At 50.1% G+C, this 24,477-nt stretch overlaps 1 protein-coding gene across 3 annotated transcripts; it reads left to right on the top strand.

Annotated features, from left to right (window-relative positions):
* Positions 1–23,691, top strand: LOC135898174 (beta-1,4-N-acetylgalactosaminyltransferase bre-4-like). 3 transcript variants are annotated; one of them, XM_065426985.1, is made up of 6 exons: positions 1–347; positions 8,522–8,754; positions 9,803–9,990; positions 16,159–16,281; positions 20,795–20,890; positions 23,213–23,691. In XM_065426985.1, exons 1-6 carry the CDS (start codon positions 71–73, stop codon positions 23,352–23,354), a joined length of 1,059 nt encoding a protein of 352 aa, XP_065283057.1. In that variant the 5' UTR covers positions 1–70; the 3' UTR covers positions 23,355–23,691. The 3 variants fall into 3 exon arrangements, with proteins under 3 accessions (XP_065283057.1, XP_065283055.1, XP_065283054.1); XM_065426982.1 differs by having other exon boundaries at positions 231–347; positions 8,525–8,754; XM_065426983.1 differs by lacking the exon at positions 20,795–20,890 and having other exon boundaries at positions 214–347.
* Positions 23,692–24,477: the final 786 nt, after the last annotated feature.

Below are 24,477 nucleotides of genomic sequence, written 5' to 3'. Positions count from 1 at the left end.
GCGTTCCTTCTTTCCCGCGATCAAAGCGTGGCTCGTTGCCAGGCGTGGAGGAGTGTCGTTCCTGCTCCTCATGGTCTTGGTAGCGGCCGCCCCCTTGGTGGTGGTGTTCCTCCAGGCGCGGTTCGAGCAACCGCCAGCCGCCGCGCCGCGCCAGCAGGCCCCGAGCCGAGCCAGCCGGGAGGCGACCGCGAAAACCACGACGACGACGACGACGACGACCACGGCCGGGACTCGCGCCGGCCCCTTGGAGATGGGCCGCAACGTTCTTGGTCCCGCTTACACATCTTACGACCACGCCGGTTTAGCTGCTCCGCGAAAGCTTTGCCAGGAGGAGCCGGAACATCTAAGTAAGCGAGAAAAAAAACAAGCCTGTCTCACGTACTGCGCATTTTTGTGACGAGAGAGAGAGAGAAGAAACTTTATTATAAAGTGAAAGGATTTATGTGGTTGGGGCCCTCAGTCCAGGGCCCCAATAGCTGTCGCCACCGCTCGTGCTCGTCGTATCAGGGCCAGCCAGACCTGAGGCTCGGAGCGACGGAGGATTGCCTCCCACTGCGCATATGTTGGTTGGGGGGATTGTAGAAGAGGGACATCCTTAGGTGGTTTTTGGCACTCAATCGTGACGTGGAACGTCGTCGGTGGTGCACCGCACCCTGGGCAGGTGGTGGGATATAAGGTTGGGGAGAGTTTGTTGAGAAAGAGGAGGTTCGGATACGAGTTGGTTTGAAGCCGTCGCAGTGATACGGCTTCATCCCGGGAGAAAGATTTGGGAGGTGGGTGATATTGCAAGCGCCCTAGTCTGTAAAAGTCTAGAGTGTCCCGGTATGTGTTGGGCAAATTCTGGGAGGCTTGATATGGGTTGCTCGCCTCACTGCCAGGTGCCCGGCAGGTTAGCTCTCGGGCAGCCGCATGAGCGCGGTCATTACCCGACAGTGAGGCATGAGCAGGTGTCCAAATCAGCCTGATGCGTGGTACTGAGGGATCTGGAATGGCGGGGAGCTTACGTGTGCTGGTGAGAGCGCGATTGGCTTCCTGAGGAATATGACCCCTGAGGTAGGCTCGACATGCGTCTTGTGAGTCTGTAATGATGATGTGGTCGTGGTTTGGGGATCTTTCCATGTGACCGACGATGTGGTTGAAAGCGAGTGCTATGGCCAACGTTTCCCCTGTGAGCGTAGCTTTCGTTTGGACGCTACACGAGGTGACGATATTACCTTGATCGTCCGCCACCACCGACACTTGTCTTTCTTTGTTTCTGGTCGCAAGAGCATAGTGGGCAGCGTCGGTATAATAGACGGTGCCCTCCGGCTGGGCGTTGAGGAGTTTCCGAAGGTATCTAACACGTGCATCCCGGCGACCATTATGATGCTCTGGATGCATATTGCGCGGTATGGGCGCTATGGTGAGTAAGGTTCGGATGTTTGATGGGACTGGGACATGCTCTCGCGTAGAGGGTGAATGCTGTGGGTAGCCCAGCCGTGCGAGCAAATGCCTGCCTGTAGGGGTCAGTCTCAATCGCTCGAGTTGTGCCATTCTGTGCGCTTCGATGTGTTCCTCGATGGTATTGTGTACCCCGAGAGCAAGTAGTCGTTCCGTAGAAGCATATACAGGAATTCCGAGTGCTTGTTTGACGGCTCTTCTAATAATTGTGTTTATACGGTTGGTCTGAGAGAGCGTCAGGTTGTGGTATGGGAGGTGATAGGTTAGCCGGCTGATAATGCATGCCTTGACCAACCACAGCATATCGGCTTCCTTGAGTCCTGAGCGGCGGTTACTAACGCGCCTCATCATACCGATGATTTGCTCGCACTGTCGACCAAGGAGATCTACCGTGAAGTGAGCTTTGGCGTTGGATTGTAGGTGATAACCAAGGATTCGGACTCTTTGTGCAGTGGGAATTGGTATGCCTTGTATTCTCACTTCAGTCACTGGAATTGGCGTTTCATAGCTGCTTAGCGGTCGGAGTAGTAATAGTTCTGATTTATTTGGCGCACATTCAAGGTCTCCAGTCGCGAGGTATGCCTGCACTATATCCACCGCCGTCTGTAGGCGGTCCTGAATGTCTCCATCCGAGCCGGTGCACGTCCAGAGAGTCAGATCGTCAGCATATATCGCGTGGTATAGCCCCTCAACCTTCTCCAGTAACTGGGGTAGTCTCGCCATAGCTATGTTGAATAGCGTCGGCGAGAGCACCGACCCCTGAGGTGTCCCCGCTCCGGTAACTTTAATGTCTGTTGACCGATATGGGCCCATTCCCACTGTGGCTACACGGTCCTTGAGAAAGGCTCGCACGTAATTGTACATACGGGAGCCACAGTGGGAGTGGGCCAGGTTCTCAAGGATGAGACCATGGGAAACGTTATCGAAAGCTCCTTTGACATCAAGCGCCAAAAGAGCTCTCGTCTGAGCCCTGATGGGGGGGTCAACGAGGTCCTCTTTTATCTGAAGAAGAACATCGTGAGCGGACAAATGGGGGCGAAATCCAAACTGTGTGTGGGAAAAGAAATTTTGCATCGCCAAGAAAGGTTGAAGCCGTTTTAGGATTACATACTCAAGCAGCTTTCCGATGCACGATGTGAGGGAAATCGGCCGTAAATTTTGGATCGACAGGGGTTTTCCGGGCTTGAGCATGAAAGTGATCTCGGCACGTCGCCATTCTAGAGGAAGAGTGCCGGCGTGCCAGTGCTGATTGTACATAGCACAGAGCGTTTCCAGGTCCTCATCCGGGAGATTTCGCAGTAGAGTATAGCGTATCCCGTCCTCTCCGGGTGCGGTGTTCCTATGAATGTCTGCGAGTGCGGCTTTGATTTCTTGGACAGTTATGTCAGTGCCTAGCGGGTCACTTTCTTCTCTATACGGATAGTCCGGATAGCTTGGCTTAGAGCCACGGGAGAGATACCTTTGTTCAAGGTCCTTCAGGAGCTGGTCTCCGTCTCCTCCGTACTGGTGGAGGAAAATTTGAAGCTGCCGGTTTTTATGGGATGTCGTGTTTGTCGGATTTATTAGCGACCGAAGGATTGCCCACGTTCTCGCGGTGCCCAGCGTACCACTTAGCTTACCACAAAACGTTTGCCAGTTAGCACTGGTTAGCTGGTCTGCGTATTCCTGAGCTGCTCTCGTAATTTGGGATATTCTGCAGCGCAATTTTCGATTGAACTTTTGCCGTTTCCATCGCTTCGTGAGACCTCGGCGCGCGTCCCACAGATGTAGGAGATGCGGGTCAACCTCGGGGGTCTCTGTCGTCGTGGTTATGCGGCTAGTCGTTTTGTTTAGATCATTGCGTAAATCACTGAGCCAACTGGCATAAGTTTTGGGGCTGTCATCTCCTGAGGCTCGATCCTTACGGATTACGCGAAGTTTGGTCCAATTTGTGATGCAAATTTTCTTTTCAGGGCGTTTGTAACTTGTGTGATTGATGCGGATGATGAGAATATGGTGATCGCTACCCAGCGTCTCGCCAGTGTTCAGCCACTCGCCCTGGACCCCCCTGGTGAAAGTGAGATCCGGGCAAGTGTCTCTCTCGACGCTATTTCCCTGGCGACTAGGCTGGGTATGATCTGTTATGAGGGTGAATCGGTGATTATGTGTGAGGTCCCAAAGCCGGGTGCCCTTTGGTGTGTTACTGCGATAGCCCCAGGCCACGTGTGCGGCATTGAAGTCACCGCACACTACGGAAACCGGGCCCAACTTGATGAGTTCCAAGAGTAGATACTGAAAATTGTCCCACCGAGCCCGAGGTGCACTGTATACATTTAAGATGTACAGGCTATTTTGTCTCGTGTCCGCGGGGACAACCTCGATGATTTGATGAGGGATATCTGACGTGAGAGTACTATGGGTATATGTGAGTTTCCTGGACACAAGCGCGCACACTTTCGCCTCGTCCGAGCCCCTAATGGCCTCGTAGCCACTGATAGTTACAAGGGTGGCGCCCGGCTCTTGGAGAAGTATGATGTCCGGCGGTTCTGACGATGCGGCAACGTACTGTTGCAGCGAGCCCCGTTTAGAACGGTACCCCCTGCAATTCCACTGCCACATCGTCAGTCCCGCCGTTCTATTTTGCATTTGCATTGCAGGCGCCATCATTCTGTAGCTGGGCTGGGCGAACGTACGGGTGAGCGCGCTCGCTTGTCGCTAGTGACGGCGCTGAGGTTGGTGTAGCGCGTGCGACTAGTGAAGATGAGGAGGAGGAGGATGATTTAGGGGGAAGGGGTTGTGCCGTGAGCTCTCTCACGCTCTGCTTGAGTTCGTTAGTAATTTCATGCAGCATTGGTTTCAGCACGGTGGTTTGGAAGTCTACAAAGGCGGCCCGGATCATTTCCTTAACCTCCGTGAGAATGCTTTCTCGCATCTCCTGTATAGCTCGGTGTAATTCTCTTCGAAGCTCCTGCTGGAGGTCGCGGCACAATGAAGTTGTGGACTGGGGAGGGATCTTCGCGCGAGGCGCCTGGGATTGGGATTGAGTTTGTGGTAGGGTCTGAGGTTCGGATGAGTGTGAGGGAGATTTGCGCAGTGAAGGTGGCGGGCCCTCCGCCCAACTTACCCCTTTAGGTCCGGCTGGCCCTTCGGGCGTTACTAATGGTAGCTGTTGCGGTAGTGGTGGCGGCTTCTTGGCCGGTGGTGGTGCCACTGGTGGTGGTGACGACGGTGGTGATGAGGATGATGATGACGATGGTGGCGGTACCCGCTCGCGGTTCTTAGAACACTCGCAGGGGCCTCGGCTCCGAGATCGTGACCGGGATCGGGACCGAGATCGGGAACGGGACCGCGATCGGCTTCGTCGCTCTCCAGATTGGGCCATAGGACGATGCTGTTGCCGTTTTTGTTTCTCGAGTTCCTGGCGCACTCGTTGCTTGTTGGGTGGCTTTCGTGCCCGGCCCGGACAGCTGGGATCGGTTGTCGGATGATCCCCTTTGCACGTCAGGCACCGGGGCTGGCACTGGTGAGGTTCGGTGGTGGATGGGTTTTCAGTCCCACATGTGGTGCAGCGCTTGATGCTTGGCGTGGGGCAGACGTCCGCACGGTGGCCCACTGTGAGGCATACGCTGCATACCTGGGCCCTCGGGGTGTGTATGTAGCATCGGTACTCGGCCCCATAATACCTAACGTAGCGCGGTACCCTGAGGCCAGCAAATGTTATGATGGCCGTGGTTGTTCGCCCCATCATGCGAGCATGGAGGATTTCCACCCCAGGTGCCAACAGGTGGTCTAAAAGTTCGGTTGATGTAGTCCCTGTGTCGGGACCCGTGATGACTCCTTTGCAGGAATTATCGGGGGAGGCGATGTATGTTGAGATGGGGTAGCGTCGCGGGCCAAGTGCAAGCAATGTTATCTTGTTAAGGCTGGTCGCTATTCTTTCACTTGGCGTGCTGATGAGGGCGATGTTTTGGGCACGTTGAACACGTAGGTGAAGTTCGTCGACCTCTTGTTCCTTGAGGCGCGCCTCGATGCCGACGGCGCGAGTCAGAGTGTGGCGAGGCCACTCACCGAATGTGAGACCGTTTCTCGGGCGCAGGATGACTTTAAAATCGTCAATGGGCAGAGGTGGTGGTCTCTGGGGTCGTCGTGGTACAGTTTGGTTCGAATGCTGCGTCTCTTGGCGGCGGGCTGCTGGGTCAGACGTATCGTCGGCGCGGCGTCTCCGCCGGCCGCGAGCAGTGAGCCATGATCCATCCGCCGGGTCTTCTGGATATCCTTCTGTTGCTGGATCATCGCCGTTGGTAGCTTCCACATCCATGATCGTGGTCAACGGGTTTCGCGGTGCTGGACAAGGTCGGCAGTCCCCGGACGCCGATCCTGACCACGCTGAGGCTTAGCTTCAGCACTACGGCTCAGAGACGCCGCGAGCGTCCCTCTTTTGTGACGAGAACCGCCACTGCGTCGAAGCGTCGCTCGTGGCCGTGCTCAATGCCTGAGGGACGCTGATCTGGGGTCATTTATCGTTCTCTAATATAAAATAGCAAAGCAGTTTCAGTCACTTTTAGGCGGCATTGACAGCGGCGAGTCGCGGAAGTCGTGCGACCAAGCCGGTCGCGAAGCGAGGGTCCCGTTGGTCGACAAGCGACCGTTTCGGACCAGTCGCTATAGGGGCTCGAGAGAGAGAATAACTTTATTGAATTGGGGAAATGGGGATAGGGGATTAGGAGCTTGATGGGTGGTGCCCCAAGTCCAGGGCTCTACTGGCTTCTGCCGCAAGCCGAACGTGACCAAGGAGAGCCTTCTGCACCTTCGGGTCTGAGCTGGCGAGTTGTGCCTACCATTGCTCTAGTGTGTTGGTTAGATTATACCTAACTAAGCACGCATTCAAATTTGGCGGTCTATTTTGGCATCCCCATGAGATGTGGTACAAAGACGGTGGTGAGTCGCTACACCACGGACAGGCACGCCCGTACATCGTTGGGAAAATTTTGCTCAATCTTAATAAATTTGGGTAGACCCCCCGTTTGAATCCTGCGGAGATCTATTGCTTCTTCCCCTTGCAAAGATGTGTGGGGGACGCCATATTTTTGCCGCATGCCGCGCTGGTGAGCAAGAATATCGCGTGGTGCCATACGTGCCGGATCGTTATCCTCCTCCTCGCGACGGCTTTTAGTAAAGCAATGAAGGAGGCTAGTTGGTGAGCGTTCATGGTTATATTGCGCTCAGTTTTACAAACACGATAATAAGGAAGGACAGGACGTGGACGGACGCTACGTCCGTCCACGTCCTATCCTCCCTAATATCGTCTGCGTAAAACTGAGCACAATATAACCATGAGCGACGGCTTTCCTGTGAAGCGGCGGGTTGTGAATGGGAGGGCGGTGGTTGCTCCGCTCGGTTCGTGAGCTCTCGAGCTAGAGCGTCAGCCTTCTCATTCCCCTGCCGCAGCAGGACGTCGAAACGCGCTCGCGTTTATGTGACATGACGATGGTTGCGCGAGGGAACGCCACCCATCGCGAGACATCTTGAAGTGGCGATGGGCAGGTGGCGCTTGCCGGTGTGAGCATCTAGAGTCACTGTGTGTGGTTCGCGCAGGGTGCGGGAGCCACGTGCGGTAACTCTATGAGCATCCGCCGCTGTGAGTTGCTCCTCCACGAAGTCGCAATCCGTGTCGCGCTACCCAGGTGTCAGTCTTCGTTGCGGTTACCGCCAAGGAGGATACGTGCTAGTGCGCGCACAACGGTTTCTCAGGCGCATCGGAAGGCTCCAGGCGCAGGCTATATCGCGTGTGGAGGTTGCTTCACGAGAATGGACAATTTTTCAAACGGCTCGCGAGACAGAAGGTAATGTTCGTTTGCAGCTACTGTAAGCAATGAACAAAACTGGATGTCTCGACGAAGACCGCTATAACTTTTAAACAAATGCCCTTTCGCTCTCGCTGGCACCCCCAATGCTGTAGCACTCCTAATGCATTGTTCCTTTAGTTGCGGAACTGGGGTGGCCTGCGCGAACATTTATCAACGAAAATAATAACAAATTTAAGATCGCGTTCTTGTGTGGTCTAGGCGTTGTCTATGCAACATTTAAGAACGCGTTCTTAAATTCGTTATTATTTTCGTTATTAGATGTTCCTGCAAGCCGCCCCGGCTTTTTAAAAAAGATATCGGCTCTCAATTGACTATGCACCGCCGTTACCTCGGATCTTGTGCTCGATTGCAACTACGCGGACTTTGATGCTGCTGCCAACTTCTCTGCTATTTTGCCTCTTCTTTAGTTGGTTCGCCTATACTCTCTCTCTCTCTCTCTCTCTCTCTCTCTCTATATATATATATATATATATATATTAATTAATTAATTAATTAATTAATTAAATTATGGGGTTTTACGTGCCAAAACCACTTTCTGATTATGAGGCACGCCGTAGTGGGGGACTCCGGAAATTTTGACCACCTGGGGTTCTTTAACGTGCACCTAAATCTAAGTGCACGGGTGTTTTCGCATTTCGCCCCCATCGAAATGCGGCCGCCGTGGCCGGGATTCGATCCCGCGACCTCGTGCTCAGCAGCCTAACACCACACCAACCTAACACTGAGCAACCACGGCGGGTATATATATATATATATATAGAAAACGTGCGCTGTTATACTCCTACTCATATCTGGGGCGATAGTTTCGCAGTCAGGCGTGCGCTGATTGGCTGGCTGAGCAAAATTGGATCACGTATTTCATCCGATTTTCCTGAAACACCCAATCAGTGCGCAGAGATGGCGAATGCGTGGCCAAGGCGATATTATCACTGGAAACGATTGTTTCAGAATACGGCCCCTGAAGTGCTGCATTTGCTTAGGAATTTGCTTAAGAAACTTCTAATGATTGCTACGCGGCGCCCGCACGGCAACTGATGGGGCTGCTTCGAACTCAACACACCCAGACGTATCGCTACGGAATTTCACGAAATTTTCACGAGTTCACGTGGGAAGCCAGCCGCAGCGATTGCAAACATGCTATCGCATCGGAAGCTCTGGCGCTCGCGGCCCTCGTTGCGTTGTCCTGTCCGGCGCGTTAGCCCTCTCGTCTACAACCGTGCACTGGCGCACCGCAGTAGGCCTGGTCCCCGTCGCGACAGAGGTGCCCGAGTTGAAACTGCTGGAGCCCGCTTTCCTCCACGTCAAGCCAGGAGGCCGCTGGTGGCCGAGTCACTGCTTGGCGCGCCACCGCGTGGCCGTCATAGTGCCTTACCGGGACCGGCTTAGGAACCTGCGCGTCTTTCTGCACCACATGCACCAGTTCCTGCGCAAACAGGAGCTCGACTACGGCATCTACATTATCGAACAGGTACGCAAAGAACAAGAAAGAAACGATAGAAAGAAGGCACTCTTGTGGGTGTGTATAGGTTAACGAAACAGTATTCCTGTTGCTTACCACTTTGCAATTTTCAAGAGTGGGCGTGTTCGTTAGCAGAACCCCCTTAGTACAGCCTTAGTATACCTTTCTATTACTTCAGGGTTCTAAAAGGGTGTTATGTGCAAAAGATACATCGTAAGAATTTTACGGATGCTCTGGCAGGTCAAGTTTTCGAGTAAAAGGTTGCGTGAGCTCTTTTTTCACCGGTTTGCTCTAAAGCAAAGTTTGATCATGTCATACAATCGCAGTAGGATACGGATATCATCCTTCTGCTTCATGTGCACGGTGTACAAGATATTCGTCCGTTCACTACCTCATCATTTTAATAATTCATTGAGCGACATGCATTAAACGAGCCTGCTAAACACAGGCCAAACTTTTTTTTTTAGACCTAGAAGCCGCCTCCACGGAAATGTTCCTGAAAACTCTGTTTCACAGTCAACTCAGGGACGTGCGGGCATTACCGGCTAACTCAGCAGGCTAAGTTGCGCACTTAGTTTACCAAATGACCGTTGATCCAATAGCCGAAAGACACATTACCAGCTATTGAAGAGCCTGAGGCAACTAATTAGTATGTCTTTTTGAAAACTGGGAAGGCGGCAGGAATATTATACGCTTCTAGGCGTCTTTTGTGTCTATGACGGCATAGTCTGGAACTGCGCCGTGTGGCATGACAAAAATATCACACAGGTTTCCAGTATAGTGCGAAGGTTAGGTCAGAGAAGGTTTTGGGTGGTCAGGAAGGCGTTCGATCAGACTTCATATGCAAGAAAATGACTATGGTTGTATGCGCTCGTTTGAGAATAAGAACATGTCACGCGTCGTCTGTGGTGTTTGATACGAGTGCAACTGAGAAGCGATAACGGCTCATTTATCTCATCTCACATCATCAAACGAGAGCCCGATATACGTTTCTCCGTCCACCCTGAAAAAAAAAAGGAAAGTGAATAAATTTATGCTGGCTGCATCATTGGTGCAGAGTGGCGACGGGGACTTCAATCGAGCCAAACTGCTCAATGTCGGCTACGAGGTGTCCAAGACGATGCACGACTACAACTGCTTCATTTTCCACGACGTGGACCTGATACCAGAGAACGACCGGAGCATCTACGCGTGCCAGGAGAACCCGTACCACATTTCCCGCTGCCTGGACATCTACGAATACAAGTGCGTCGTTTCAGTCCCACTTCTCTCTTCGCAGACGATGTGACACTGACATTAGAGAACTTCATAACGACGGGTATTTGCTAGCATAGACGTATGCGACCTCACCAGTACTGGCTGGTGGCGATACCTCGTGACACACGTGATCAACCGTTGCCTTTTAGAGGGGGCGCTGTCGTGTTTCTGCTTTGCACTACTCTAACTAGAAAGAAGAAGAAAACAGAGACACAACATTGCCTATGTGGTGACCCTGCCCCCTGCTGACACGTCTGCACTTAACGGACAAGTGGGGCATACCCTCGGTCATAGAGGGAAGAGCATTGCACGATTTGGTCCAGCGCAGCGTCACAGTGTGTCGCCACAAGCGCATTTTCTCGGGCTCCCATACACATTAACGGTAGTACGACTGCACTGTATTACCTATCTCTGCTACCTAACAGAAAAAAAAAAACGCCAGAAAGTCATAAGTAAACTGCCTAAAGCATGGTGGTAATGTAGCGCAACACAAACAAATACAAAAGGCGAGAGAAGCAGGACATGCCATGCGCCATATGTCAAATTTAATCATCCTATTGGACATTTACGGGAACTCATTTACATAAAAAATAAATGAGTAGACAAAAAGAAAAAAAAACGGTATCAGGAACGTGACTGCGCATCAGTACGATTGGACTCGCTATACGTGTGTTGGCGTCAGTGGACGCCTGACTGACGAATATAGATCCTCTAGCTTTTGTTTTGAGGTGGAACGTTATATTATGGGCTATAGCCATGACAACATGCCCGTGCCAAAAAAGACTAGGCTACACCAACATGTAGGCCAACGCGCAGTGAGGTGAGAAGTATGCGAGACAGAGAGCGAACGACAGTGCTCGCTTAATTTCATATTTGCACGTCGTCCATTCTTGCCCATTGATGACTTTCCGCACGTCAACCGCGGATATCGATAGACATCAAATTTATACCGGCTCTGCATGGTATACTCTGTATACGCTCCTGTCCGCATTCTCACATCGCTTGTTGCATTTCGAGCAAGTATGTATACGACAGCATATCAGATGAAGAAAACGAGAGCTTAGTGTCACGGCACTTTTCGAAGTTTTTTTAAAGCCCTGGGCGGATGAGTGCGCATATAAAGTATGATAGGACACCCTTCTGGCTTGACAGGTTGTTGACATCTTTCCTCGGTTTGAGAATTAAATTTCACAGACTTGGTCTATTGTTTTTCGCTGCCCCGAGTGATGAAATGTGCTGGAAAGCCTACCAGCGCAACGTTTTCATTTGTTCAGCGGAGCACCGCCCGAATACGGGGGAAAGCTATACCGCGTTTGATGATCTCAGAGTGTCTCGACGTGCAGGTAACCAACCGTTCAACCAACTTGGACGATAGTGCGATCACACATGTCAAGGAGAAAAATTTTTGCGTCGCGTCAGGAAACAGGACTTACCTTTCCTTTAACACTTCATCCCTGAACTGCAAACCCGTTCCGCTCTCTCGAACCGCAATTAATTGGTGCACAATGCCTCTGCTATTAGTTATCACTCTCGAAAAAACAACTAAAGTGTTTCGAGAGAGCGAGATGGGCTTGTCGCTCATGACTGAAGTGTTACAGGAAAGAAATAACCAGTTTGATGTCTTCACCATGGAATTTTCATTTTCACATGCGTGCTGAGGACACCATATTACGATCGTAGAAGCCGTTGCTTAACTCGACGACGACGGAGTCACTCTAAGGTAATCACGGGCTTTTTGTTCGGCACCACTGAGGTCATATAGCCTTTTTTTTTTTCGGTGCCACTAAGGTCACGTAGCGACGGTGTGCATAGGACAGCTCCGATGAGCAAATGCAAAGATTACGCCAGGCAGCCTTTCGAACTCGCTATACGAACTTCGAAAAACGTATCATGCTCTGCGAAATGGAAATCTCAAACCGACGAAAGAAGAAGCAACAACCTGACAAGACAGAAGTCTGTGCTCACATAGATTACCCGCATAAATTCCCCCACGGCCGAAAAAAAGAAAGAACGCTTCACGAAGCGCTTCGCGCTGTCCTGCGATCGACAAAGCGCAAAGGACAACAAGCAAATGATGCGAGAATGCGGGTAGGAGTACACGGAGTGAGTTGCGGTGTGTGCCAAGCTTCCAAATTGATACCCTGTGAAGCCGGTGTCGCGTATCCGTAGCCCTTGACGGGCAGCAAGCCATTCACATGACACAGCGGAAGATGTGTAAACATGACATTGAAGGAGCACAGGTGTTTCCTCTCCGCTTCAAGTGGTTCCAATCTCGCTGCACATTTTCGTATGCGTGAGTGAAGCCCAGCCCTCTGTGACCTGGGTATGTTGTCTGTATACAGTCAAGTTCACAATGGTCATTGAAGCCTTCAGTATTAGAAGGAAATGGTATAATGCCGTCAGTCAAGCGGCTATTGCTTCTACTGGCAAACAATGAGAGTATCTTAAGAACAGATGTAGTGTGCCACGAGTTCACGTTGATGGAAAGCTGTGTTCGTCAACTATTCTTGCATTTCTTTTCATTCGTAAATACATTCGCGTCTTTCCAATAAAAACGAACAATGGGGATGGGGCCGGGGCAGGAAATCAAGAACGCCTGGGTATCTAGATTTAGGTGCACGTTAAGGAACCCCGAATCAAAACTGACTCGCGGAGTGCTTCACTTCGGCGTAACCCAGCGTGCAGACGTAGAAGTAAAACAGCACAATTTGCATTTACTTTTTGTAATAAAATGATCAGCTGAGAATCGGCGCACGTCCTGCTTTACGTGCCTTCCGTTTTCGTTTGTGTACCATTCCCATACCACCATTAACGTTCACCAGCTCGTCCAATGTTCTATCCTAATGCCCAGCGCACATGTTTTTCCTTTTGAATGCCCTGCTCTATACGTTGTGCTAGCAGGACAGCTTGACGCTTATGCAGATCTTCATCACTGCTGCACGTTTCAGTGGACTCCATCATACGGAAGCAAATTTTCGAATCCTATCACGCCGCTATTTTATGTCACCTGCTGCAACTACACTCCCTAATTGACAGCCATCAGGTCACTCTAATCTGACCTAGGCATCACGTAACCAATATATGGCTTCATTACCCCTTCCTCTTAATTTCGTATAGAATAGAATTTGTACACTGTAATCCATACGGCCGTGTTCCTGTTTCCTGACGTTGTAGTTAACACTCCTATGTTTAGAGAGAATATTACGTTTAAATCATTGCTCGATGCCTATTTGGAGAATCGGATAAGGAGAAACAGGTTATCGCGTTATCATGGCCGAGGATATCAGGTTATCGCGTTTCATGGCCGAGGAATTTGACGACTGAAGCGCCGAGCGTGCTCTTTGGGACATTGACGAGAAGGCCGTGGTCGTCGAGGCGTTGGAAAAGGAGACGAAGGTGCCTGTGGTGTTCGTCGGCATTGCGGGAAAAGACCAATATGTCATCAAGATAGACGAAGCAGAAGTCGAGGCCGCGGACGACTTCGTCGATGAAGCGTTGAAAGGTTTGTCCAGCGTTCCTCAGGCCAAAGCTCATGAAGGGAAACTCGAACAAGCCGAAAGGAGTAATTATTGCAGTTTTCGGGACGTCGTCCGGATTGACAGGTATCTGCGTGTAGGCCTTGACCAAGTCTAGCACGGAAAAAACGTGGCAGCCGGAAATGCGATGTGCGAAGTCCTGTATGTGGTGAACGGGGTACCTGTCCGGAATTGTGCGGGCGTTGAGGGCACGGTAGTCCCCACAGGGCCGCCAGTCTTCGGTCTTCTTAGGGACGAGGTGAAGTGGTGAGGCCCATGGGCCGTCGGAGGGGCGGGCGATTCCTTCCGGGAGCATGGCTTCGAACTCTGCTTTGGCTATGCGCATGCGGTCCGGGGCAAGGCGACGGGCGCGACAGAAAACCGGGGGCCCTGGGGTGGTCCGGATGTAGTGCAAGGTGGTATGCTGCACGTCGCGTGGCAACCCGCTGGGGCGCGTCAAACCGGGAAATGCGATCAGCGATGTTGGCGAGTTGGTCGAGAGGTAGCGTAAGCTGAGCCTGCAGAATTGCCTGGACGTGCGGTGGAAGTCGCTGAAGCCAAAGTGCTCGCAGGAAGGAATCCTGGACTTCCATGTTGCCCGCGAGAGCACGCATGTGGCGGAGGAGCTGCGAAGGCTTGCGCTCGGCTAATTCTGCGGACTGAAGTTGTCGCACCTTCTGGTCTTCCGAGAGCGACAGGCGGCGAATAAGTTCCGTCTTGAGGTGTTCGTAAAGGTTGGCCGTTGGTGGGTTGGCAAGGATATCCCGGACCTCGCTGGCGTAGCGGGCATCGAGGTGGGCGACGACGTAATCGTAGCGGGTCCGGTCTTGTGTGATGTGCGCAAGGGAGAACTGGGCCTCGACTTGGGCGAACCATACCTCGGGCGAGTCGGCCCAAAACGGCGGAAGCTTGACAGCGAGACGCTAGACGCCGTGCGGGGCAGCGTGCGGGATGCCATCTACCGGGGTTGTGACGTCCTCGGCGGAGCCGGCAGGATGCTGCTGCACGGAACCATTGAGCTGGTCGTGCCGTTGCTGAAGCTGTTGCTCTTGCTTCTGGATCACCTCTCGCTGCGCGTGAAGCTGCCTGTTGAGAAGTTCCAGCTGTCGTTGAAGGGCGTCTTGTTCGTCCATGGCGATGCGTTGTTGTTCGTTGTCCGGGTCACCAGATGTGGGGATGTCGCGGCTAGCGAAGGACGAATCCCAACATAAAAAATTGGAGGACGCTTAAGCTTCGCCTTCAAGAGTGGGACGCGACAGCGTTCCCGTCGACCCGCCAAGGGGTATAAGACAATGCGCTACGGCACAGCGATCACTTACGATGCGCCCCGCATCGGACTTAGCGCCCACCTATCACGCGGTGAGCGTCGAGCAACGCAGCGTGCGGCGCGGCAACGAAACGTGCGCCTGAGCGAACGGAACGAACCAAAGAACTCGGTGTCTCGGAGGGGAAACGATCTACGCCAGCCAAACGTCGTGATCGGCACGGGCAGAGAGATAGATAGTAATCTAAACCGGGAGCACGGCGAAGCGTCGTCAGGGGAGAGGGAGTCCCGCGACGCGCCTGGCAGGGGTCCCAATGCGCGCGCGGCGTGCCTCCTGTCGGGGCAGCGCCGTACATTGAGAGGAGGGGGTCTTCTGTGTTTGCCGCAAGATGGCTCTGCGTGTGCGGAAAGCGCAGAAGAAATGCAGCGGAAACGCACTTCGCAACTCGTGTAATTGTGACTTCTGTACGTTACATGTTCATAATTACCGATATACACCGCAGTATAACTTTCCACGGCTCGTTTCGAAGGCAACACCGCATTCACTAGAGGCGCGTTTGCACCGCTTGGAAGCATCGAACTCGTGGCTGAGTGGTAGCGTCTCCGTCTCGCACTCCGGAGACCCTGGTTCGATTCCCACCGGGCCAATCTTGGAAGTTGCTTTTTATTTATGAAGCGCCTGCCGTGATTTATCGCTCACGGTCAACGCCGCAAATGCCGACGCCGACACCCGACACCGACGCCGACGACACCGGCTTTTCTGCGACACGAGCTCCTTAACGCTATCGCGTTAAAACGTAACGCTTCTTTATTCGGTGAACGATGTCAGCGGACGGGCATACCAACGCTACGTTCGTCACGGTAGCGGGTGGTAGAAGGCGGCTTTTATCAGCCAGGCAGCCTGTTCTTATAGCCACCGTCGGTGACGCATACCTCGGGTGACATGGCGGTGGCGCTATGCTTTATCGACCTTGCAACCCAGCGTGCAGCTGTGGTATGCTTGGCCAGATGATAAGATGGAAGGTGCGCAGAAATATGCGCGGTGTGTGTCGCCACAAGTACATTGGTTCGCTATGAAAGCTTCCCATTTGAAGCTCTATAATGGGTGCAGTACCTCTTCACCATTGGCCCCAATTCTGGACAAACTTCACCTACACGTTGCGCCCACATTTTTCTGTTACACCACTCGTTGGGCTGTCCTTGATTTCTCCTCTACGGCTTCTTATTATCCTCAGTGTTTCAATCGCGTAGGTTGATACTGGTATAGAATGCATTGGCTTTTACTTTGGTGTTCCTCTATATAAGCCTGACGCTCTTGCAATCTGCACGTTTTCCCTGTTCTCGCAACCCCAACTCCCCCGTTTTCTCCCTTGACAGGCCGTCCTACCCCACCATATTCGGCGGTGTGTGCGCGTTGAGGCAGGAGCACATGGAGAAGGTCAACGGCTTCTCCAACGTATTCTGGGGCTGGGGAGGAGAGGACGACGACATGTCGGTGAGGTAAGCTGCGCGGCGTCGCCGCAATCACCACCGCCACGAGGTTTTTGCGCGAGAACGAGCGCGCAGTAACCTCGCGTGTTAGATTGTGATCTCATCAAAGAGGACCAAATCAATCAATCAATCAATCAATCAATCAATCAATCAATCAATCAATCAATCAATCAATGGGTTTATTGACCCGGCACAGGCTGCATGTTCAGCGGGGCTAAATAGCCATGATTAGAACTTGACTGCAATCGCACTCACAATCGCACACTCGTCTCGTTTGCCGGTCGAACATTTTCCTTATTAAACATTGTAGCCGCTTTGCGTCTGGATATAGTAAATAATGTGCAGATATTTTGCGCAGTTACCGCTAACTGAAGGTTATGGTGGAATGCGACCGTCTCCACGTGCATGACACCCGTTTGTCTTCAGTACAGAATGGTCACCATTGTCGCTCTTAGTGTCCTATGACCGTCGATTATTTCATCCGATAGCAACCGCCACCTAGGAGAAATTCATTCAAGCTAACTGAATATTTGGATATATTGACAGGCAGCTTGACTCAGTTGTACAGGTAAGACTGATAGAGTAATTGGACCGATAGCCTAAGTGGCTGGAGGCTGGTCCAAAGTAGGGTATACGTCATGCGACTGGATGCGTCAACCTATACGAATGAATTCTATTTGCCATTATGAAAATAAACCATTCGCATATAATTAAGCTGCACATACAATGACGAACTATACACATTTCTGTTACGCATTTGGGAAAGAAAATTCCAAAACAAAAAATTTATGTTGTTCATAAGCCAGATTGCTGAGCAAGATACATATGGCAATTCACATTTTAGTTTTATTTCTGGCAGCCTTTATTTCAATTGGTATTTTGTTCCATGTTTTCGTGCCGACGAATTCACTTCCCCTCTCGCCGTATCTGGGTATATACAGAGTGTCCCAACTATCATGCATCAATATTTAAAGATATGTAAAATGCCACGTAGCTGGAGAGAACCAAGGGAACGTGGTCTGCTGTAGCTTGGAAATACTCGAATTAATTTTGCATTCCACCTAATTACATTATTAGTCTTAATCAATTAAACAGCTTCTGAAATATTATAGTTACATGAAAAGTGTCATGGGAGAATTGTAGAGCAACATGAAAAGCTCCAGATGTAGCTTTCCGTTGCTCAATACGTGCTACGTAAAAGTTTTTTCGAGCGTGAAAAAGGCCCGCGAATACATGCGAATTTGACGCGCGACTGGCAGCTCCAGGCACTTTGCGCGTATATAATTAATTCTTCCGAGTAACGCCTGGGACCGCTGGTGTCGGGGCGCGCGGGTGCGGATGATCATGCGGCTATTTTCATATTTCGCGCGATTTCTTTATAACGCGCAAGAATATAATTACGCGAGACACAGCACAGTGAAAAATAACTGAATCGCTGGTTTTAAAAGACAAATAAGATTTTCTTGCGTGAAAGTTCGCGCCCTCAATTCAGTAATTTTTCCGAGCGTGAAAGAAGCCAGCGAATACACGCAAAGTGCCTCGAGCGACCAGTCGTGCGGCAGTTTTGCGAATATTTGCGGGCTTCTTTCACGCTCTGAAAAATACTTTTACGTAGCAAGTAATGAGCGACAGAAAGCTGTGTCGGCAGTTGTTCATGTTGCTCTACAATTTTCTCATTGACACGTTTCATCTAATTATAATATTTGAGCAGTTGAATAATTAATTAAGACAAATTATCTCATTATGTGGAATGAAAAAGAGACGACACACAACAAGAGACGACACACAACATTATCTCGGTTCTGTTCAGCTACGTGGCATCTGTGTCTTTGTCACGTTAGTTATGTAGGGTTTTATGGAGCAAAAGAAACTACGGCAATGATGCGCCATGCACAATATAAGGATATGTAATTTGATGAAAATGCTTGCAACAAAAATGATTACATTAAAGTTTGTTTAAGAAACCTGTTCTACTAGAAACTAAAAAAATTCGTATAAAGGTACAAGTGCGTTTTCAGCTACAGGATCAGGGAACGATGAAGTGGTGTTAATGTTTTGTAAAGTTCATAAAAATATTTCTGTCTTTCTTCCTCCAACACCGGACATGGTATTAAAATGTGATTCATAGAGTTTCTTGGCATTGATTATAAACCGCTTGTTCTTCCTTCTTCAATAAAAAGTTATGTGTGATGTGTGTCTATCCAATACGAACGCAGCATGGGATAACTTCATGAAACGTTCCTGGTGGCATGATGTCTTCCACTCATGCAGTATGGGTTTTATACTATTTGGTAGTTTGTTGTTAACTTGGCAGTCTCAATCCCTTTGCCACTTTTAGGTGATCGCAGTGCGGACTACCCGGACACAGTCCTTGAATGGAAGATTTATTTCTGTTAGTCTTTCACAGGCTGTCATTGCTGCATATTGGTCCGCCTTCCATATTTTGAATGGTTGGCTCAAGTTACGTGGGACACACTGTACATAAATATAGCATATACTTGGTCTCCGTGACTCACTCCAGTTGAAACAAGTAAATATACGTATGACATTGTGCGAAGGGCATCGAGTACGTTAAGATGATGAGGAAGGACTCTATTGAAACTACCGTGTACGCATTGTCACAGTTGCGCATATTTTCGCATGAAATCTACGTAGCTATCAAAACCTTTTTAAGTGAATAATAAACAATAGATATCATATTGTGAACCTAACCTAACCTAACCTACCTACACAATGTGGCCGGACATCGCAGAGGATGTATGATCCGGACTATACCACGGCAGGATTCGTCAAGCGGTTCGGTATACTGTGAAAAGCACAGCCGATGTCTTTGTTCCACGGCTGCCGGCTAGGCCCACACATTGGCAGGTCATCCGCCGGTTATCCAGTTCTCACTAAATTATATATAGCAGCATTATAAGCTGCGCCCGCAACTGCGTCCACATTTAATTCCCTAAATCTTTTCACCGTTGCATTGCCCCTGACTGAACCTTTCATCCTTTCACTTGCTTTTTGTTTTCTTCCGAAGTTTACTGCGCATCCTTTGCTACTCTCTCGTGGCTCCCACTGTTGGCGCGGCGCTTACCAGAGTATAATCTGGAACGGCTAGTTTGAGTCACGTGAGCGAAGCGTCCGGACGTACAAACTTTGCTCTTTTGCCCTCACACAACTATAGGGACCACGTGATCGACGAGCATTGATAAAGTGTAAAGGTTTCCGCAAAATTTTACGTATTAAATTAAATGACCCCGTATCAGGGGGAACTCCGGATTAGTTTAGACCACACCCGGACTTCCTTACCTGACACCTGAATCTAAGTACGAGAGCGTTTTCCTTTCTTCTTTTTGTTGCATTTCGCCCTCATTGATATGTGGCCACCGTGAGCGGGATCGAGCCCACGACGACCTCGAGTTGAGCAGCGCAACGCGCAGTAGCCAGTGGGCTACCACGGGCGGTATAGCATATTTCAGTAACGCGAAGTCAATTTTCGGTTTCCTTCTGTTTGTATATTAGTCATTGCAATATTCTAGACGCTTCCCCGAGTTTCACTACCCAACCTGCGCAGGCGAACATAGATAGAGGTAACTCGCACATACGACTAGAGTATTCTTATCCCAGCGTTAACGTTATTCAGTTATCGCTACCACTTCCCTCAACTGCGCATGCGCGGCGAACCCTGCACATGCGAAGTCCGTGGCACGTGGTGTCGGTTACTAGACAGTTTTAGTATAGCGTACGCTATTCCATTTCGTACGCTAAAAAATAGCGGATCGTCACTGCGCATGCGCTGAACGCTAAACGAAATAGCGGGTATAGCGGGCGTACGCAACGCAAACGAGTTAGCGTTAGCGTTTTTGCGGGGTTTGCGGAGTTTGCGGGAAACGTGGCGGCGATCCCGGCTGCCCGCTTCGAATTGAATTTGGCGTTACTTTTGTAAAATGCACTTCGTTCGTAGTAAATGACTGTGTAAACGGCTTTCGCTTAGTCTCAGGCCGCTTCGACGACAGAGTATTATGGATAACCTCGTGGCGTTTTCGAGATCGCTTCTCGTTTCGAACGAGTCGAAGCCTAACGAAAGAAACGCTCGAGATGTCAGCGCCACCTATCGCTACAGGCACGAAATAGCCGAAACAACGGCATATGGCCTCTGAGATCCGAAGATGTTGCCGGCCAACTAAAGTTGTCGAAAACGTGCGCTGCTTAGCGTACGCTATGTTATAGCGTATAGCGTACGCTATAGTTGTGTACGCTAAACTAAAACTGTCTACTGTAGAACGATAACGCCTTGATAAAAATATTAACGCGTTAAAAAAAGCGGCTGCTCCTAAAGACTGATATAGCGCTGACAGAGGTCTGCCTGAGCGCGTTCTTTAAATGCCTGCTCCGTATAGCTTGATCCGAGAAGTTGGAAAACGAATTTTGCATTGTTTCGTCCTAAAGTTTTCGGAAGTGGTTTAGTTCGAGTGCACGCGCCGTTTTAGTCGGCCGTCCGAAGTAAGCGGGAATTTCGTAACGACTGCAGGGTGCGCTACAGCGGCTACAAGCTTGTGCACGCCAACTGCAGCATCGGCCGCTACGTCGCCATGAAGCACGAAAATCAAAAGCCGAGCGAGTCAAGGTAACGTATGCGCTGCACTCACTGCAGATTACAGGGTGATCACAGCCGCGCCGAGAGAGACATACAGGGCGTTTCAGCGAACACTTTCTCAAAAATTGCTTTTTTTTTAAATGTTGCCTGTGGCACGTAGCACAATTATAGTCCATGAGCTAGTCTACTCTACGAGGCGAACATTAGTTGCACAAAAAAATTAAAATGAGCAATAGACTGATTAACAAAAATCAATAATTAGGCTTTTAACTAATAACCTTGTGGCACATAACGCAATTTACAAATCCTAGCGGGTGAGACCACAAGGCATATCCACTTAAAAGAATTGTGTAGATGACACCATTTACGATATATGCGCCGTCAAATTGGCGGTCAGAATGGACTGCCGTTCCGCTTACTTTCTTAACAAAACGTCGTTTTATGCATTGAAGCCCAAAAGAAGCGGGAATGCCAATCATTTCTCAGCAAATTTCGGGAATTAATATCTCAAAATTTGTGCCATCTTGAGAATTTGTTCCGAGTGGATCCGCCTTGCGAACTTCCCGCCTAGAATGTGTAAATTACCATTCTAGGCGGGAATGTGTTAATGTGCCATAAGCTAATTTAAAAAAAAAAGATGAGTGAATTTTTTTTTAATAAGTCGTTTATCCATTTCAATTTTTTGTGCAAGAAATGTCCGCCTCTTAGACTAGACCTGTTCATGGACTAGAATTACGCTATCTGCCACGGGCAACTTAAAGGGCACCTCACCAGGTCTGGCCATGCTGAGCTGACAAGCGCAGAGCATACATTGCGCAATAACAATCGTGTCTGCAAAGTATTACATCGCTACGCGCGGCGGAAAGATCTGAAATTTCAATCCGAACGCCGTTTCCCTCTTCACTCGCGGCCGCCGCGCTCCAAGCCGGACGGTGACGTAATCGTGCCCCTGCGCCTACGTAATCGTGTCCGCAGTGTGACGTTGCTCGTGGTGACACGTGACTTCGAGAATTATTCAAGATATCATTTGTTATCTGTGCGATCTGTTGCTTGAATTGAGGAATTGAAGTTTAGAGAAATAATAAAACACAGACGGAATGCCTGCGTGTTTCTTTGTTTTACTTTGCACCGAAGCAAGAGAGATGTACTTCCGCTTCGTCTGCTTGTTCTCACGGTAGTGCGGTCACGTGCGCAGGCACCGAAACTATTCCATTTTCTACCGTGTTCCCGCTCGTGATCACGCTCTGCGCTCCGCTTGTTCTGCCTCAGTATTCGTGTAGCACTGAATGATACCGCTAGTCATGTTTGTCATGAGTCATGCTAGTCATGAGTTATATCGCTAGTCAGACAACAACTCGCGCGCGGCGCGGTCAACGGAAATGCGTAGCGCAGAAAAAAAAGCGAGGACAAAAAAGAATGAAGACGGGGCCTGTGACGTATGCGTAGCGCGATCCTCGAGGTCTGGTATGGGAGAACGCAGGGAAGGAATTTCGCTTGCGAACGGCTAGACGGGGCGAGTGGAGAGAGCGTCTTGCTTGGCAGTGGAGCCCGCCTGCTGAAATCATGGGTTCGCGGCAGTGAAATATTTCTATCTCAGCTATTAATGAGCCGATTTGAAAAAATTTTCAGTCAGAATGATTAAATAAAAACAAACTCCTGTTTCGACTCTTTATGCACTCACACTGTATTTACGTATATACAGCGTATATACGTATATATCGTATATACCGTCGCTCTATACACGAGGGCGAATCAGAAAGTCTTTACCCCTATTTTTTAAAGCCAAATTACGGCTGTAAATGCGAAGACAACATACCCATTCACAGCGGTGGCCCTTTCTTGGACCGGCCCGGCCTTATCTGCCGGTAGCTCCACGGCACGGCTCTGTTGTAAGTTGTTGAAGAATAGGTTGTACTTCCCACGTCCATGGCCTACGAGCAACGAAGTGCGACTCGTTTTCTGTGGAGCAACGGACGAACGCCCATCGAAATCCACAGGGCAATGCAGACCACTTTCGGGGGAAGGGGTCTCGCTTTGAGAAGTGTGAAGTAGTAGAGTTGTGAGATCGCAAAAGGCAATGAAGACTTGCACGACAATAAGCGTTCGGGGAGGTCACGCGCGTCGCTGACTGACGACAGCGGCATATCAAATTTAGTGGTGCGATGAGGCACATGTCTGAACCGGTGTGAGGACTATGTGGAAGAAATAGTGTAAGGTACGTAGACTAGTACGTATAATTGAAATTGCTACCTTATAGTGGCTAATAAAAGATAGGGGCAAGGACTTTCTGATTCGTTCTCGTAGACTGCAACTCGCTGGTTCTGCTGCATTTCTTCCCGTCAACTCTTTCAGGCACCGGCTTATAAGGCGCAGCTTCTTCCGCATCTACAAGGACGGCCTCAACAGCCTCAAGTACCGGGTGCTCGACATTGTCTTCAAGAAGCTCTACACCCACGTCATAGTGGACCTTTTCCAGCACACTGCGCCCAAGTAAAAAAGGAAAGGAAGAAAAGCACGCCGCAGTGATCAACACAATACGAAGAACGTGCTCGCTAGCGGCGATCCTGCAACGTTTCGTCGACAATTATTTTGTTACCTATTCATTTCTTGTGCTGTAGTGCTAATTCTTTTGTTATGCATGTAACAAGGTATGTGCCACAAAACGCCAGCAAAATTATTTATTGCGCAGTATGTAATACAGTCGTTTTAATAGAACAAAAGGACGTTTTCTGCGTTGGGTCCCAGATTGGCATAACTGCGGATGCAGTGACTTAGATTAGTAAGCGGGAAAATTTTGAGTAAAATGTAATAAAAACAATTCGTGCATACCACGCTTGTGTAGTGAAAGCTTCTTTGAAATACTCACTGGCCCAAGTTGTCTACTTCCGTCTCGACATTCAGCTGCTTCTGTCGCCGACTTCTTCACCTCTCTGCGGCCGACGTACCCAGCTACTCAAGTTATCTGCTCGGCAAGGCAGCGTAAGCCAGTACCCTCAAAGTGGGAAGGAAGCCGCAAGGAAGGCGTCATCTGTGGTGCGGGCATGGCGTTTTCGCTCCCTATCTCGAGCTCGCCTGATCGCTCGGGGATGTGAGGGCCCTGCTTCCTTCATGACGTTTCAGGGTAAAGGATGTTTTATAGCGTTTTGGTTTCAACTACTGCGCTTCTCTTAGATGCTGGCGAGCTCGCCGATTTAATAAGCATATACTGGTGCAACCGGGCGCGCAGCAGCGCACCAAGTGAGTCACCATCACTGACGCTCCTGTGAAAGGATAAGCACGTCGGGATAGTAAACACTATGTGTTTAACGCGGCGCGGCGACAAACAACCGCGCCGCCACCGACTCGCGAAGGGAAAGGCGAGGCATGACCTCGCTGCGGCAAAACTTTCGCGATACTGCGGGTACAAGCGGTGGGTTCAAACAGCCGTGAGGCGAGCGATGCGCTGACGGCAGCACCATCTAGTAGCGTTGCAGGGAACCGAGCTTTGACGATAAAGGTCGTCAAGCCGCATTATTTTAGAGTGATGAAAGCGACACTGTTGAAACCATGGTTAGATATGTTAAGTTTTCTTTTTAAATGAGAGTGCATAAAAATGTGACTGCCTTCAAATATCCACT

Source organism: Dermacentor albipictus, chromosome 3 (assembly GCF_038994185.2).
Source record: "Dermacentor albipictus isolate Rhodes 1998 colony chromosome 3, USDA_Dalb.pri_finalv2, whole genome shotgun sequence".
NCBI classification, from domain to species: domain Eukaryota; kingdom Metazoa; phylum Arthropoda; class Arachnida; order Ixodida; family Ixodidae; genus Dermacentor; species Dermacentor albipictus.
Note: the sequence above shows the minus strand (reverse complement) of the source record. Positions and strands in the feature narration are given on the sequence as shown.

Coding starts and splice junctions, on each gene's coding strand:
- LOC135898174 (XM_065426985.1), top strand. CDS start 71: ATGGTCTTGGTAGCGGCCGCCCCCTTGGTGGTGGTGTTCCTCCAGGCG. Junction 8,755..9,802: donor GCATCTACATTATCGAACAG/GTACGCAAAGAA, acceptor TCATTGGTGCAG/AGTGGCGACGGGGACTTCAA. Junction 9,991..16,158: donor CTGGACATCTACGAATACAA/GTGCGTCGTTTC, acceptor CTCCCTTGACAG/GCCGTCCTACCCCACCATAT.